The 14322-nt window shown below is 45.1% G+C and overlaps 1 protein-coding gene across 1 annotated transcript; it reads right to left on the reverse strand.

Moving 5' to 3' along the window:
* Positions 1 to 266: 266 nt before the first annotated feature.
* LOC147049892 (serine protease HTRA1A-like) lies at positions 267 to 14036 on the reverse strand. The gene is made up of 9 exons (XM_085922707.1): positions 13464 to 14036; positions 10023 to 10122; positions 9228 to 9432; positions 3525 to 3719; positions 3416 to 3448; positions 3192 to 3306; positions 2273 to 2330; positions 2077 to 2172; positions 267 to 900 (listed from the first exon to the last, which is right to left on the reverse strand). The coding sequence occupies exons 1-9, from the start codon at positions 13912 to 13914 to the stop codon at positions 732 to 734; spliced, it is 1422 nt and encodes a 473-aa protein (XP_085778833.1). The 5' UTR covers positions 13915 to 14036; the 3' UTR covers positions 267 to 731.
* Positions 14037 to 14322: the final 286 nt, after the last annotated feature.

Genomic DNA, 14322 nt, shown 5'->3' on the forward strand with positions numbered 1-14322 from the left:
AGGGCCATACAAAGTTCAGAAAGTTCAGTTCCTTTCCTGAGTTTTTTTTTAAAACAACATATATTTGTCTATTTTATTACTATTTTGTACTAATTTTAGTATTTGTATTATATAACTTTATTCTATTATTTATTCATTTTAAATTGAATTCTGTCACATTAATCATTTTGATTTTTCTGTTTAAATATTGTCCATCAATCATTTTGCAACCTTTGATGACAAATCAGTTTGTGAATGAAAATGAAAGTAACCTGCTTCAAAAGCCATCGGCGAAACCATTTATTCCAGTCAAACGTCACATAATCAACAAAATATTCTACAGTACTTTTTTTGTCAATAAAAAAGAGGTTAGAACACAATAATTATACACATTAGATATGCTCAGCTAGTCTCTAAATAGCTACAAAAGTGCAGAGGATGGCTTGACTGAGCAATAATATTTAAAAACAAAATAAAGAAGACAGACAACAATAGCATCTTGTAATTTGGTGGTGACCCTAAGAGTAGAAACGTGAAAACAGACACCCACCTGCACACACACACACACACGTACACACACGCACGCACACACACACAGGAAGTACAACATGGCTTTTTACAGCAATCCGTACAGTCGCTCATTTTCAAGGCATATGGCCAGAATATTCCAGAAACTGGCAACTCACAGGAGGATAGCGTGTCCATAGAAACCCCCCCCCCCACACACACACACCTGGCTGCAGTTTCAGAGGTCAGGGGTCAATCACCACAGGAACGATGGTGAGTATGGCGTCCTCGTTACCACGCCGCACCACCACTTTGAGGCTTTTGTCCTTTTTGACGGCGGCGCTGACATCGTTGGCCGTGGAGATCCTCTTGCCGTTTATAGAGATGATCACGTCGTGTTCTTTGAGGCCGCCGCTGCAAGACACGCAAGGAAACACATCGATTCCCAAAGTCACTTGTCTGCCATGCACAAATACAGGAAATAAATGATTTAAATATTACTCCATTTTGTGGTCGGATCTGTAATCTTTTTTTTTTTTTTTTTCTCTCTAAACTCGCTGGTTGGTGAATGGCTAATTTCAAATGGTAAAAACATGAGGTTGATGTCATGTGTTGCTCATCAATGGATCCATTTACGCACACGTGTTTTGGTTCGGGAGGAGTAACATGTGTTGTAAGCGTGTTCATGACGACACAATCGCGGGAACAATCGGGCACACGCATGAAAAGACTAAATCTGGATTTGAACATATGGATGCAGTTAGCGTATCAAAAGGCGAATCCTGTTGCAGGAGCTTAATTAAGAGGCCCTTGTAAAACACAGAGCACCGCAACCGCGCTCGCTTGCACGCACTAATTAACACCACGGGAGCTCCCCTCGTTACCCTCCTCTGTTCTCCAGGTAGAATGCTACTCAACGTTCTCTGCAGACCAACAAAGCCATCTTAGTTTAACATCCAAGTAGGGCCAAGTCCACTAGCTTAATGCTAACACACAGTGCAAAACTCTATTGACTGGCTCGCTAAGCTAGCATTAGAACGTACTGTAGATATTTCTTTGTTTTATAATATTCTTCTTCTTCTTCGCTGTTCCTTATGTCATCTTTTGGTTGTTTTGAACTCCCTTATCCACATTAGGAGCAGTTATGTACTTATACATGACGCTAATTATGTTATTATGTTATATATGATTATACATGTTATTTTGAGACTTCAGTAGCGGCGCCAGAGGCCTCCTCTCCTTCAAGGCTATTACAACCCTGCTCTGTAGCCCATCAGGCTAATGGAAGGTTCTCTCCAATGAGCCCACGCACTCCTCTTTTAAAGCATCAAAGTGCACCACAGATATGTTATTGTGCGTAGTGGACACCAAGGAGGCTTGGTGGGGCGGAGACAAGGAAACCGCAATGTGGAGAAGAGGTTTGGAAGAATTGGCACCACCATCGCTGGAACTGTATTTGGTGAATTACAGATAAGCCAATCAATAAAGAACCATGCGTCCATCGAATCCGTCTATCTGTTCACGCTATATCCATAATATTGGGTGAATTTTTTTATCCTTTGGGAGTCATGTGTGAAAACTATCATTTACATTGCAGCTGGCGTCTTCTCAATGACTTCCATGACGTAAGCGCCAGAGGTGATGTCAGGGAAGTCTCGATGTCGGCTCTTCAGCTCTTTGGCTAATCTGCAGACGCGCATGTTTGGGAAAAAAAAAAAAAAAAAGAAAACAGATGTGAGGAATAAAAAATGCAGAAAAGTGGAGTCATCAATCATGCCAAACGTACGCTGGAGTGAGAGTCATCATCCTCACGCCGATGTATTTCTTTTTCGCAGAAGTGGTGCCTGCGGAGAGACATGAAGACGTCATTCGTATATCCCTGCCAGCTTCAGCCTGCTTATCATCTGTATTTTCAAATTCTTATTGATAACGGATGAATCATTACACATTTTCCAAAAGATTCTCATCGGGGTTTGTTTCATCATTTACTACCAGGAAGTCAGCTGACCTCATTTTTTGGCGCTTTGCATATTTCGAAAGACCCAAGTGAATCGTTTGAAAGCGATCCAGATCGTAAAATTGACCCTCCGAAGGCTCAGTTGGCACTTAGCGTGACGGTTGGCGTGTTGGCTCCAATTATCTTCTTGACCTGATGTAGCCGTCACCTTCCGAGAGGGCCAAAGACAATCATCAGCATTTAACTGCCACCTTCTCCTCTCCAATTAGCCTCACTGATGACAAGCGGTTTCCTAAAGACAACACAGCTGCTACGTCTTAATCCCACCAGTTCTCTTCACAACACGCTTGTGGAAATAATTTAACAGCACATCTTTTTTTTCTTCCTCCCCCCCCGACCATATTCCAGCCTGGAAGATGCTGGTTAACCACTTTCCTTCCGGGGTTTTAATAAACGCCTTGGACAGTTCCACACTAATCTCCTCACTTGTTTTTCTTAGCTTGATGCAAGCTAGAATATTTTCCCAACACCACCATGGGATTCGCCCAAATTCCATAATTGCTCATGTTAATGAAGACATGTAATGGAAAAATTTAGCTGCCGAGTCTTTGGTAGGCTTGCCCAGTTCAAGCAAATAAATTTTTGTTAGCTGCCTGTTTCTGAAATGGCATCCATGAGTGAATTAAGACATCAATGTTTGGCATGATAGCGTAAAGACAAAGATCAATCCGATGGAAATTCAGCTCACCTCTGGACTGTCTCTCGTACGACTCCGCCAGGAACTGCTGGATCTTGTCCGAGGGTATGGCGAAGGAAATGCCGGCGGTCACCTTTAACGTGTTGATTCCGACGACCTCGCCGTCCTGAAAGAATAATTAAGCCTCCTGTCATGTGTTTTTTTTTTTGCAGGACAAAAACTAAAGGTCTTGGGTCAGTCCAATTTGATCCAAAAGTGACCATAAAAAATCTTACCAGATTGACCAAAGGTCCACCGGAGTTGCCATACTGTCAAAAAAATGAAACATCAATATTTTAGTGCTCTCGTGGTGTGTCGCCGTATACATCGTACGGGCCACGTTACGTTGATGATGGCGTCCGTCTGGATGTAGTCCATGTCGGAGTTGCTCAGGCCCAGTTCCCGGCCCCCCCTCTGGGTGGTGCTGACAATTCCGGTGGTGACGGTGTTCTGCAGGGAAAACGGGCTACCGATGGCCACCACGAACTCGCCCGGCCTCAAATCCGACGAGCGGCCCAGCAGCAGCACGGGTAACTTGGTCTGCAGTGTGAAGGGAAAAGGAACGCAATAAGCACTCCCACAAAAAAAAAAAACAATAACTCCCTTTCCTAGAGCACCCCCCCCCCCCCCCTGCAACTAGCATACGATGCTAAAACATTAGCCGGCGAGATCATTTAGCCTCGCTGACAAAGCATTCTGCTACACGTGCGTGGAGACAGATGGCTGGAAAAAAAAATGGTGTAGGTAAATAATGACAGTTTATCCGACTTAGTTACAAAGCGGCGAACATGGCGGCTCGCGCTGCAGGAGCAGACACACAGAGCAAGGTTATATTTATCTCTCCACGCTGGTGAAATCATCTCATGCTGCTGGGAAGCCTGCAATCAAACCACATCACGCCGCTGCCACTTTACCAACACTCACTTCTTGCATAAGAAAATAATGATAGGTACTTTGGTGTCCAGTCTTCATTCAAAGTCAGCACAATAAAAACCATCAACGAGAACCAAGGTTGAACAATATCGTCTGATTTGGTGATCAGGAGTTAAGATCAATACATTTAGTTATCAAGAGTTAAGATAAATAAATAAAAATTTCAGGGGAGGACCAGAGCCCTCAGTTCCCCCCCTCTAGCTCCGCCAGTGGCTGAGAGTCTACCTCCTTCGTCGGGACATTGTGGCGTTTGTCTGGTCAACGCTGCGGTGTGAAAAGCAAACGTGATACCTACACACACACACACACACACACCGTGTGTGTGTGTGTGTGTGTGTGTGTGTGTGTGTGTGTGTGTGTGTGTGTGTGTGTGTGTGTGCATGTGTGTGTATGCATGAACCGGGCAGCCCCTGACAGTGTTTGACAAGTGCAAACACAAACAGACACCTGACTTGTAGTCTCTATGGCAATACCCACAATTTTGCGGTCTAAAATAATAAACACATTTAAAACTATATAAGAGAAATGGAAAGCTCATTGGCTCCTTGCTATGGTTTACATAAAAAAAAAAAAAAAGCGATGCATTCGTAAGGCTGAACTGCAGAGCCACAAACAGTCCGAATGCAAACCTGTGTAAAAGTGGCAAATGCATCAGTTTATCGGCAAGGTAACGGCACTCAGGTGTCAAGCACTTTTTGGACATTATGTCCGCGGCCAGTCAGCAAAGTGTCACAAATTGTGGTCAACAGAGAGCCGTGACTCACAGCGGCCAGAATGCACACGCGCCTTTCACCAAAAGTCACAAAAAAAGGGGACTGCAATCAGATGGGAACAACGGACACCACAAATTACAGGAAAGAAAATGTGTCACATGGGTGTCAAGTCCACAAATAAAGAAAAAAAATGACAGCTAAGCAGAGTCTACGTTAAGAGAACGCACGGCGCTGAGTCACGACATGCGACGGTGCCGCAATTAATTTCTTTTTAATTTATTCTCGGCAGAAGCGCCTGGAGAATTGAGGAACCCGCATTTGACAAATTTTCCCACAGAGAAAAGGAGGTGTGGAATGAATCAGACGGATGGACAGAAAAGCGGAGGTGGCTCAGTCCAGTCACATGACTTAATTCAAAATGACTCCACTCGACAAGTAATGCTTGTGTATATTTCTGGCCTACTTATGACTTACACATGTGTGACCTCCTCTGCAGGTACGCAGCTGCCATGGAAAGAAGAGCATCGGAGTAAAAGTTGCTTTATTGGCTTGCTGGCCTCAAGGCACCGTTAAAAGCAACATGACTAACTCCCGTTTAATGGAAGCCAGATGCAAATGCAGCATCATTGTTGATGGGCTACAAAGGGCAAATTCTCAAAGCATGTCCCACTAGATTTGCGTTAAAGGCTGTCCCAGAAAAAGCATCCCAGATGTTAGTCAGAGCCACCCTCACACCGCCATCACAAAGCTAAGCTAGCTACTTTGCGTCCATGTGGAGCTGCTAAAGGTCCAGTAGTTCACATAAGAGCGATCGCACCCGTTTGATGTGTTGAAACTCTGGCGAGGCGCCACGGAGAAACCTCTTTGAACTTCCCAAATCACAATGATGAGAAGATGAGGCATGGTGTGGCCATTTTCTTTACCGTCAAACATGTACTTATGTGCACCACTTAAGTGATGCTGACCGGCCACATGTGACCTTCAACGTGGGCGGAGACTGTGTGTGGACGGGCAAATGTGGACATGTGTATGTCTCAGAATGAGTAACGGCCGGGAGGGAGATTTTATATGCCTGACTCAATTATAATGTATTCGAGAGGCATCTTAGCGGGATGCTGGCATGTGTTATAATCTTAGAAAGAGGTGGAGGAAGGGATGCCAGTTTCAAAGCAAGACAGCGACCAATCCTTCAAAAAAATCACTTGTTAATAAACACAATACTTGTCTTTCCTGTCCACTAAAAGGTCAAAAGGTTGACTGGGACCCACACAGAGAGCGTGCGAGTGTTAAATGGAGTCTTTTATTTTCTTGGAATTTGGAAGCTCTTTCGTTTACATGGGACAAAAGATGAGATGAGCAAAGCTGGGGTCAAATAGAAGGAGAAATTCAAGTGATTCATTCATTTTGGCCTGTCCATGAAGGTCTTTCCACTGGCAAACACACTCGCAGACTTCCATGTCCCTGCTGAGTCGTCTTCCACTCACACACACACACACATGCATACAGTATACACATATTTTTGTCCACAGCCGCTGATTGCGATGTCAGAATCTCATATTTCCTGAGGAAACGTTTACCCGATGTAGCAGATAACGAGATAATGGCCGGAGCACATTTTATACACGGACACAGGATCTTGTTTTTTTCTCTCTGTGTCTCTCGGCAAATAAACGCAGACATGTTTCCTAAAGCGTCTCGAAAACCAAAACCAGCACTAGGCAAATTTCCCAGCGAGAATGTTGGGTTTATAATAATAGGTGGAAACACAGTGCCGTTCCTGAAGGCACAAGAAGCGTTGATGCTCGCGTGTTGATGTTGGGGCCATTTTGCGCTCTTTTAACTTGTGCATTTCTTTTTTTTACAATAAACAACCTTTTTTGAATGAAGCTAGCGACTGTTTTAGCTGGCATTTTAGCTGCTGGCAAGCGTTCTCACTTTGTTTACAATGCATATCATACATCAATGCTAACACTGAGCCGGTGAGCTTAATGTTCAGGCAGGTACGCTAATGTTAGCTGACAAGAGCAAACAAACGCTCTATTCCAACATCTCATCATTTATGTTCTTTTTCTCTCTCCTTGTACTCAGTACAGATCTTTTAATATGCGCACTGTCCAGGCCAAGCGTTTGTGGCTTTATTCGGCTAGTAAAATCACGTTTGAGAAGAAAACTAAGCTATGCTGCAGAAGCCAGCCTGTAAAATGCTCTTTCAAAGGATTATAAAGTGAAGCTTTCAAGACTTTTCTGGGCTTTCATTACATATGGATAAATTGCACAATGCTACGCTAGTGAATACATCCACTTTGAGTGAAATAATAATATGATAGGAGTCTTTATTGTGCATGGCCACGTGCCGCAGTACTCAAAGTAGCCTCAAAGACTACAGAAACCAGCCGTCCTCAAGACCAACTGACCACATTGCTGGCTTTCCCCCCCGTTCTGTTTCTCAACCCCTTTGCCCTCCAAAAACCAAAGTCCCCCCCCCCTCCCCTCCCCTTATTCCCGTATCCTCTGAAGTTCCAGACGTAATGTATTCCCCAGAGTTTAAGGGCTTGACCGCAAACCTCGGGAATGGAATAAAGTCCACTTTCACCGATGGATGATGAGACAAAGAAGTCTTTGCGTTCTACAAGGGGCTCTCGGTTTATGACGGTCGTGACATTTGAGGTTATGAACAGGCCGTAATAAACTAGTTTGCGTAGCGGCATAAGAATATGGAGTCACACTTGGTTACCTTCACCATGGCTGGATTTCATTGCATTGTTTGACATTTATGGACTACAAGTATTTAACAAGTACATAACATATGTAAAAATGGTATGCTTCTGCGTCTTTCGATTATCGTTATATGCGTGATATCAAAACTTGGTGATTAGTTAAGTAACGCAAGGGAATGAATGCCAGAGTAGTCAAAAGCAACTTCAATTGTTTCAGGCTCCAGCGAGGACACGCCACCATTTTTGTCGTGTCTCCACTCTCCACAACAAAAACAAATATAATGACAGCGCCAAGGCAGCCCCCTGAGGGATAAGCCTGTCATCAAGCGCTTCTTCTGCCACTCGTTTCCCGACTTCATTACAGGACGACAAGGCGAAAAAAACAACAAACAAAAAAACAAAACAAAGCCGCTCTGTTACAGAAGAAAACACAACGCTTGTCCTTCATGCGGAACTTTTGGTCCAATTTGTAATTTAAAACTCCCCTTGTGCTTAACATTATGAAACAATTTCTTACAAAAGTATCTCCTTGTTTTGTTCCCAACAAAATTTTCTTAAATTAAACGGATAAATGTCCAATCACAGACAATTACAATAGTAAGCTAAAAATTAGCCTAGCTTCTTTTTTAATCATCCTCTGTTCTTCGTTGTATTTCTCCATCCACCCTGTGGCAGTGTGCTGCCTCTCACAGGTCAGCCTCGGTACTGCGATACAGTGGGATCTCTCACATTCAAACAAAAATCTTTTAAAACATTAAAAACAAGTCGGCGTGCGCTTCGCAGAACACCTCTGGTCTGCCACCATACGTTCCGGCATGTCGGCATCAGCGTGTCGCGTGAATGCCTCGCGTCCAGCAGACGGAGAAAAAAAAACAGACAGATAGTGAGAGCGATGCGTTGTTGTTTTAATGCTCTTTTTTTTTTTTTTCCCAGCAGCAAGGGTAAGCCTATGACATTACGCTGGCTGAGTGGTAACAACCGCTGGATCCCAGAGTTGGCACGGGGCCCTCCCTGTGCTGAATTTGCATGTTTTCCCCTCCGCTCTTGTGTGGCTTCTCCTGCTTCCCAAAAAACATGCTAGGTTCAACCAAGACTCTAATTTGCCTTCAATGTTGACATAAACACATTTTCTATAGCGCTTGTCCTCACGAACCTCAGAACTGTGAGGCAGACACGCGAAGCGCGGTTAAATCGAAAACCAAACTTAGCTTTGTGTATCTTCTGCATGGTAATGAGTGGGACCCTAAAAGGAACTAATGCTCCCCCCCCCCCCACCTTCACATCTTTTGGCTGCGCCTGGATTTTCACTTTACCCTCCATTGTGATTTACCACCAGCAGACAAGCACCCGTGCAGTTAAAATGAGGAACGACACAGCAAGCGCCTTGATTTAGTTGAACGGGGCACAAAAGTGAGAGTCCGACGCATGAAACTTGAGCTTCCTTGGCAATAATCATATGATATGTTAGTATGGAGCTTTGGAAATTATGGGTCTATTAAAAGAAAACAGGTACTCTCTCGAAAAGCGTCTAGACAGTTCTAAGCAAAATGCCAGAGCAATTATGGAAACAAATAAAAAGTAGCCATCAATGTTAGCATTAAGCTAGCTGACATTTAACAAAATGATGGTTTGGATGTTATGTCTTGGTGTTAATCCCCCGTAACGTAAACGTCTTAACCACTCACCGGCGCCTCGATCTTGATGAGGGCGATGTCGGAGCGCTCGTCCACATCCTTTATTTTGGCGTCGTAGATGGCGCCGCTCTTGAGCTCCACCTTGACACGATGCTTGTTGGCCACCACGTGGGCGTTGGTCACGATCTGGCCGTCATCGGCCACCACGAAGCCCGAGCCGCTGGCAACGGCCACCTCGCGCTTGGAGTACGTCATCCTTAAAATAAAAAAAAAATGGATATGATATTGTAGACGTTGCATGCAAATGATAAACAGAAGGGTGCTAACAAGTGAGCCTTGAGGAACACCGCATGCAAATGATAAACAGAAGGGTGCTAACCAGTGAGCCTTGAGGAACGCCACACTTTTCTGTTATATTTTCATAATCTTAACTTTAAAAAAAAAAAATCACTTTAGTTTTGTAGATTTGGTTGCATGCATGTCTGCTTATGTCAAAACCAAATGAATAAACCCAGAAAAATCTTCCCAGTGGAAAGTTTGCGGAAATTTCCTGGACCAGGACCATAAAGTGGTGTCAAGTCAAACAAAAGCAGTGGCGCATTAAATTCAAGACAGATTGGCCAGGGAAGACGACGATGAAGCTGGAGGAAGAACCGGCCGGCACAGGTGACCCAAATACAGGAAGTAGGAAAGTGGATGAGGAAAAAAAAAGACAAAATATTTGGATAGCAAAGCTCTTTGCATTGGTGAGAGTGGGTGCTCGAGAACACAGGTGGGCTGTAAATTTGAGAGCACACACACACACAGAAATGAAAACACACACACACACAGGTGCTTGCTTCTTACTTGCGGTAGAGCTCAATGTGAACCACAGCTGGCGCAATTTTCTCCACCACGTCTGCAATGAAGTTGTACTTATGTCTCAGGCTGTCTGGGTTGTCTTGAGCTGGAAATACAAAGTAGGACACACACATGATACACAAACACAAAGTCAAAAACCGACACGCTAAGTGACGCAAGAATACAAATAACTTGTCTTTGTCATGAAGAGGAAGGAAATGACAGTTCTGGTGCGGTTTGGATTGTCTCGCTCAGGTCGGACACACACACACACACACACACACACACACACACACACACACACACACACACACAGACTTACACACACATAAACAATGACACACACTCAGAAAAATGTCCACTCAGTCACAAACACACGCTCAATGACTCACATTCTCTTTTTGTCTGTCTCACACACACAACAACCCTGACATTCCTAACCTTCACCTCCACTTTTATCTCCGCACCTTGGTTTTAAATATTCGACATTTCTTCACGCAGGCACAGGTCGTTGGCTGTGAACTTCTCAAGCCGACCCACCGAGCAAGCGGTAATTTGCAAACGCGGCGCCGGGCAAGTCAGGAAACGTTGCGAGGCGCACCTGGTAATTAAACTGTGTACCCACTCGACACTTTTAGCAACGCTCCAACTCCGCCAATGTTGATTGGAAAATATTACAGCCAAGTTTGAAGTTTCCCAGGATGTGATACTTGAAAGCACAAAGTCAAGGATGATAAAAGACAGAAATAGGGCCAACTTGCAGGAGGAGGATTTTTTTTTTTTTGATGATCGCAAAATCACTCTTACCTGACGCCACAATTATATGTTTGAATCCACCCACCCAACTTTTCTTTCCCTCCTCCCATTCATTATCCACCATCAGTCTTTTAATTGACGCACCCCTATGTTGATCCATCCTTCAATTCAGTCATCCATCTTTCATTCCTCCCATTCATTATCGACTCAGTCCTTTATCCACCCATCCCTTAGAATGTCTTTTCATCCATCCTTATTTTCTTCCCTCTTTTCATCCATCCATTTTCCTTCTATTCACCCATCCATCAGTCCTCGTTCCCATTAAGTACCCAGCCGCCAGCCATCCGTCTCTTCATCTATCCATTTTGATTTCTTCCCCTCTTCCATCCTTCCATCCATCCACCCATCCATCCGTGCACTGTGACGAATTTTCAGTACAGTCCAAGCAAAAAAAAAAGAAAAAAACGAGGAACACCCTTTCCTCACACAAACATGAACGAAGAGTTCATAGAGTTCAGAGCTCGGCATCGTCAATCTGTGAAATCTGCTCCGAGGATCGCTTGCGATTATTGGGCCCGCGTGTCCTCGGCATGCAACGAGATCCAAAACAAATTCCTTATGTTGGCATTTTCAGCCGTTGTGTCAAAAATATTTGCAGCGTCTGGATTTTCGTTCTCCCCCCCCCCTCCCTCCCTCCCTCCCCCTTGCCCAGTTTCCTCACTCAACATCACCGTCATTATTCTTCATTGTAATGCGTTTAAAACGTGTGTAAAAGCAAAGTTGGCCAATTTCAAGTGAATAGCATCCTCGGGGGACGGAGCAGCGTTTGGCCTAGTTAGCCTGCCAAAAGCAACACTTTTAGGATTTGACATTAACACCCCGACAGAAAGTGAGATCATCATTTTTTTTTTAATCAAGCGAGGACCTTACAGAAGGTGGCTCTTTTGAGTCAAGACTGTCCTGCTTTGATTTCAAACTTTCAAGATGAACATCTCCAGAGAAGCAGCGACGGGCGGCGTTTTTCTTCCACTGCCAAACAAAACGTTCCACGTTTCAGTGCAGATGTGGAAATTCTCGCTGCAGGAGCGTCGCAAAAAAGCTGGAGGCCCGGCCCGGCCTGGCCTGGCCTGGCCTCGCCGCAGGGCAGCCTGCAGCTTTCCTCTCGCTCACGAGTGACAAACAAATGACGGGCCGCCCCGACCGCCGCGCCCGCACGACTTTTTGATATTCGTGTCAACCTCCTCCCCGAATCGACGGGTTGCTAATTTTGTGTTTTCCTTCGTGCCGTCTGCTCGAGGAGGGCCGGCGGCTTCCAATCAAAGGCAGACGTTCCGTCATGTGACTTCTGGGAGAGATTTACGATTTGAGGGCAGCGGCGGAGCTCGAGAAGGAGACGCAGACAGAAAGGAGAGTGACGATTGACTGGCCTTGGCTACGTTCGACGCTGAGGGAGACGACAACAGGTGTTGGACGGCCGCCATTTAACTGCGCCTGCTTCCTACATCGAGTCTCGTCTGTGAACTCGGCAACATGGGAAAGCACTCCGGCGGAGGCCTTCTGAAACTTTTTGAAAGCAGTGAAGACATTTTTCTAAGAAGCTCTTCATATTTTTTGGGGTGTTTTCACTAACACACTTAAGAACGGTAGCTTGCGCCGTTGTGGGCGTGAATCAAGCTAACTCGATTGGCCCCCAATAGATACGGCTATACTCTTTAAAATCGTTCCAATTAACCGAAGCACAGCCAGCGTTGCCAATTTCGTGATTTGGTTGCTATATTTAGCGAGCGGTTCTAGCGACTGAGGCGACTAGCGACCGTGAGCTGGCGTAAAATTTAGATTGACCTTCTTGGAAATTGTGACCAACTCAGAGGTTCCGCTGTTTGCCAAGTTTGAGTTTGGGGCTCCCCTGATTAGGATGAAATGCCTTTCACATGACATCCTAATGGAGAGCAGGTCCACCATTTTATATGGAATAACATTCCTGTCTGCTGGGCTAATTGAATCTCTCACAGGCCAAGATGAAGAACATGCGGCAACACAACAGAATAGGAGCTCGTTGTTGTAACCACGACAAGCTGGCACCGCTTGTCACTGCCTTCACTTGAAACCACAAGGTTCATTTATGAGGTCACCCTCAGCGGCCTTTTGTGTATATTTAAAGAAGGGAAATGAAACGACGAGATGTCAGCCTGAGGACATCCAAGCGTGGTTTTCATCCACAGCCTTTCAAGAATTGTTCTTCATCCAATACATGCATCCGAATCGTAATCTCAAACATTTTTAGACACATATTTTGATTCATTTACTTATAGTGAATGGTTTTTAGACCAGGTGTGAACTTTGTTTGATTTTCTGGGATATATCAACCAATAGAGTTCTAGTTATCTTATTTTTATTTTGGTATTCGTATTATGATGTCATATTTTCTCAAATTTAAAAGGTGTCATTTATTAATAAACAACGGCAAAACTGATACAACTAGTTATTTTTATATTACGATAATAATGCAAAACAGTTAAACTATTTATTATCAACCTATAACTCGCTCTTTGATTGATGTATATATTTTTTGTGTTTCTACTTGCAATAAATCATTCAACCACGACGTAATTTGTCTGCTCGTTGTGAACGGCGCAAACCATATGTGGCCCGCGGGCCATACGTCACGCACCTGAAGAGGAGTCCGCTTACCTTTGCCGCAAGCCCCACGCTGAATAAAGATCACCGGCGGCTGCTGGAGCTTCTGCGCCCGGCGGCTCACCCTCTTCAGCTCGCAGATGTTCCGGTAGGACACTCCGTCGCTGCCGCAAACGGGTTCAACGTCTTTGCACGCGCAAATGCCCGTTTTGCTCCTCCGACGCACGGTGGCCGTGAAGCCCACGCCACCGGACACTGAGCACTCCAGGCCGTCTCCGCACACCGGGTCACCCAGCTTGCCGCTGCCGCTACACGCCTCACCCTCGCTGGACGCGCACACCGGGCAGCACTGGCACACGTCGAGGGTCTGTCCCGCCGGGCAGTCGGACGATGGAGGTCGTGGACACATGGACTTGTCGCACCGAGCCGGGCAGCCCACCACGAAGCGGCTGGAGCTTTGCGCGTCCGCCGTCAAAGCCAGGATGGCGCACAAAAACCAAAACATGATTGAAGTTGGGGAGAAAACTTTTGTGTGCTTTTTCTTTTTTTTTTTTTAAAGTCCACTTAGTGTGTTGCGCTTGCAGTCTTGCCGGATGGGAGCTGAGGAGGACTGAGGAGAGAGAGAAAAGAAACTCCAGCTGAGTTTACGTTCCGCTGGCTCACATCCACTCTCTCTCTCTCTCTCTCTCTCTCTCTCTCTCTCTCTCTCTCTCTCTCTCTCTCTCTCTCTCTCTCTCTCTCTCTCTCTCTCTCTTTCTCTGGAGCACCACAACAAGACCTTTGATTGGCTGAGCCTGCGTGACGCATTTCATCCAACCAAGGATGGCAGCTAACAAATGACAGACCGTCAACATTGTAATTTGGATCAGCACCAAATTGAACATATTTGCATTAATTTATTATTGTATGGCTT

Source organism: Syngnathus leptorhynchus, chromosome 10 (genome assembly GCF_054491065.1).
Source record: "Syngnathus leptorhynchus isolate UIUO chromosome 10, UIUO_Slep, whole genome shotgun sequence".
NCBI lineage: Eukaryota > Metazoa > Chordata > Actinopteri > Syngnathiformes > Syngnathidae > Syngnathus > Syngnathus leptorhynchus.

What these genes read in the sequence shown, in the direction of transcription:
- LOC147049892 (XM_085922707.1), bottom strand. Translation starts at nt 13,914, where the DNA reads ATGTTTTGGTTTTTGTGCGCCATCCTGGCTTTGACGGCGGACGCGCAA. An exon ending in GTGGACCTTTGGTCAATCTG is followed by an intron (nt 3,307 to 3,415) that starts GTAAGATTTTTT and finishes TTATTCTTTCAG; the next exon opens with GACGGCGAGGTCGTCGGAAT. An exon ending in ATGATGACTCTCACTCCAGC is followed by an intron (nt 2,173 to 2,272) that starts GTACGTTTGGCA and finishes GCGCGTCTGCAG; the next exon opens with ATTAGCCAAAGAGCTGAAGA.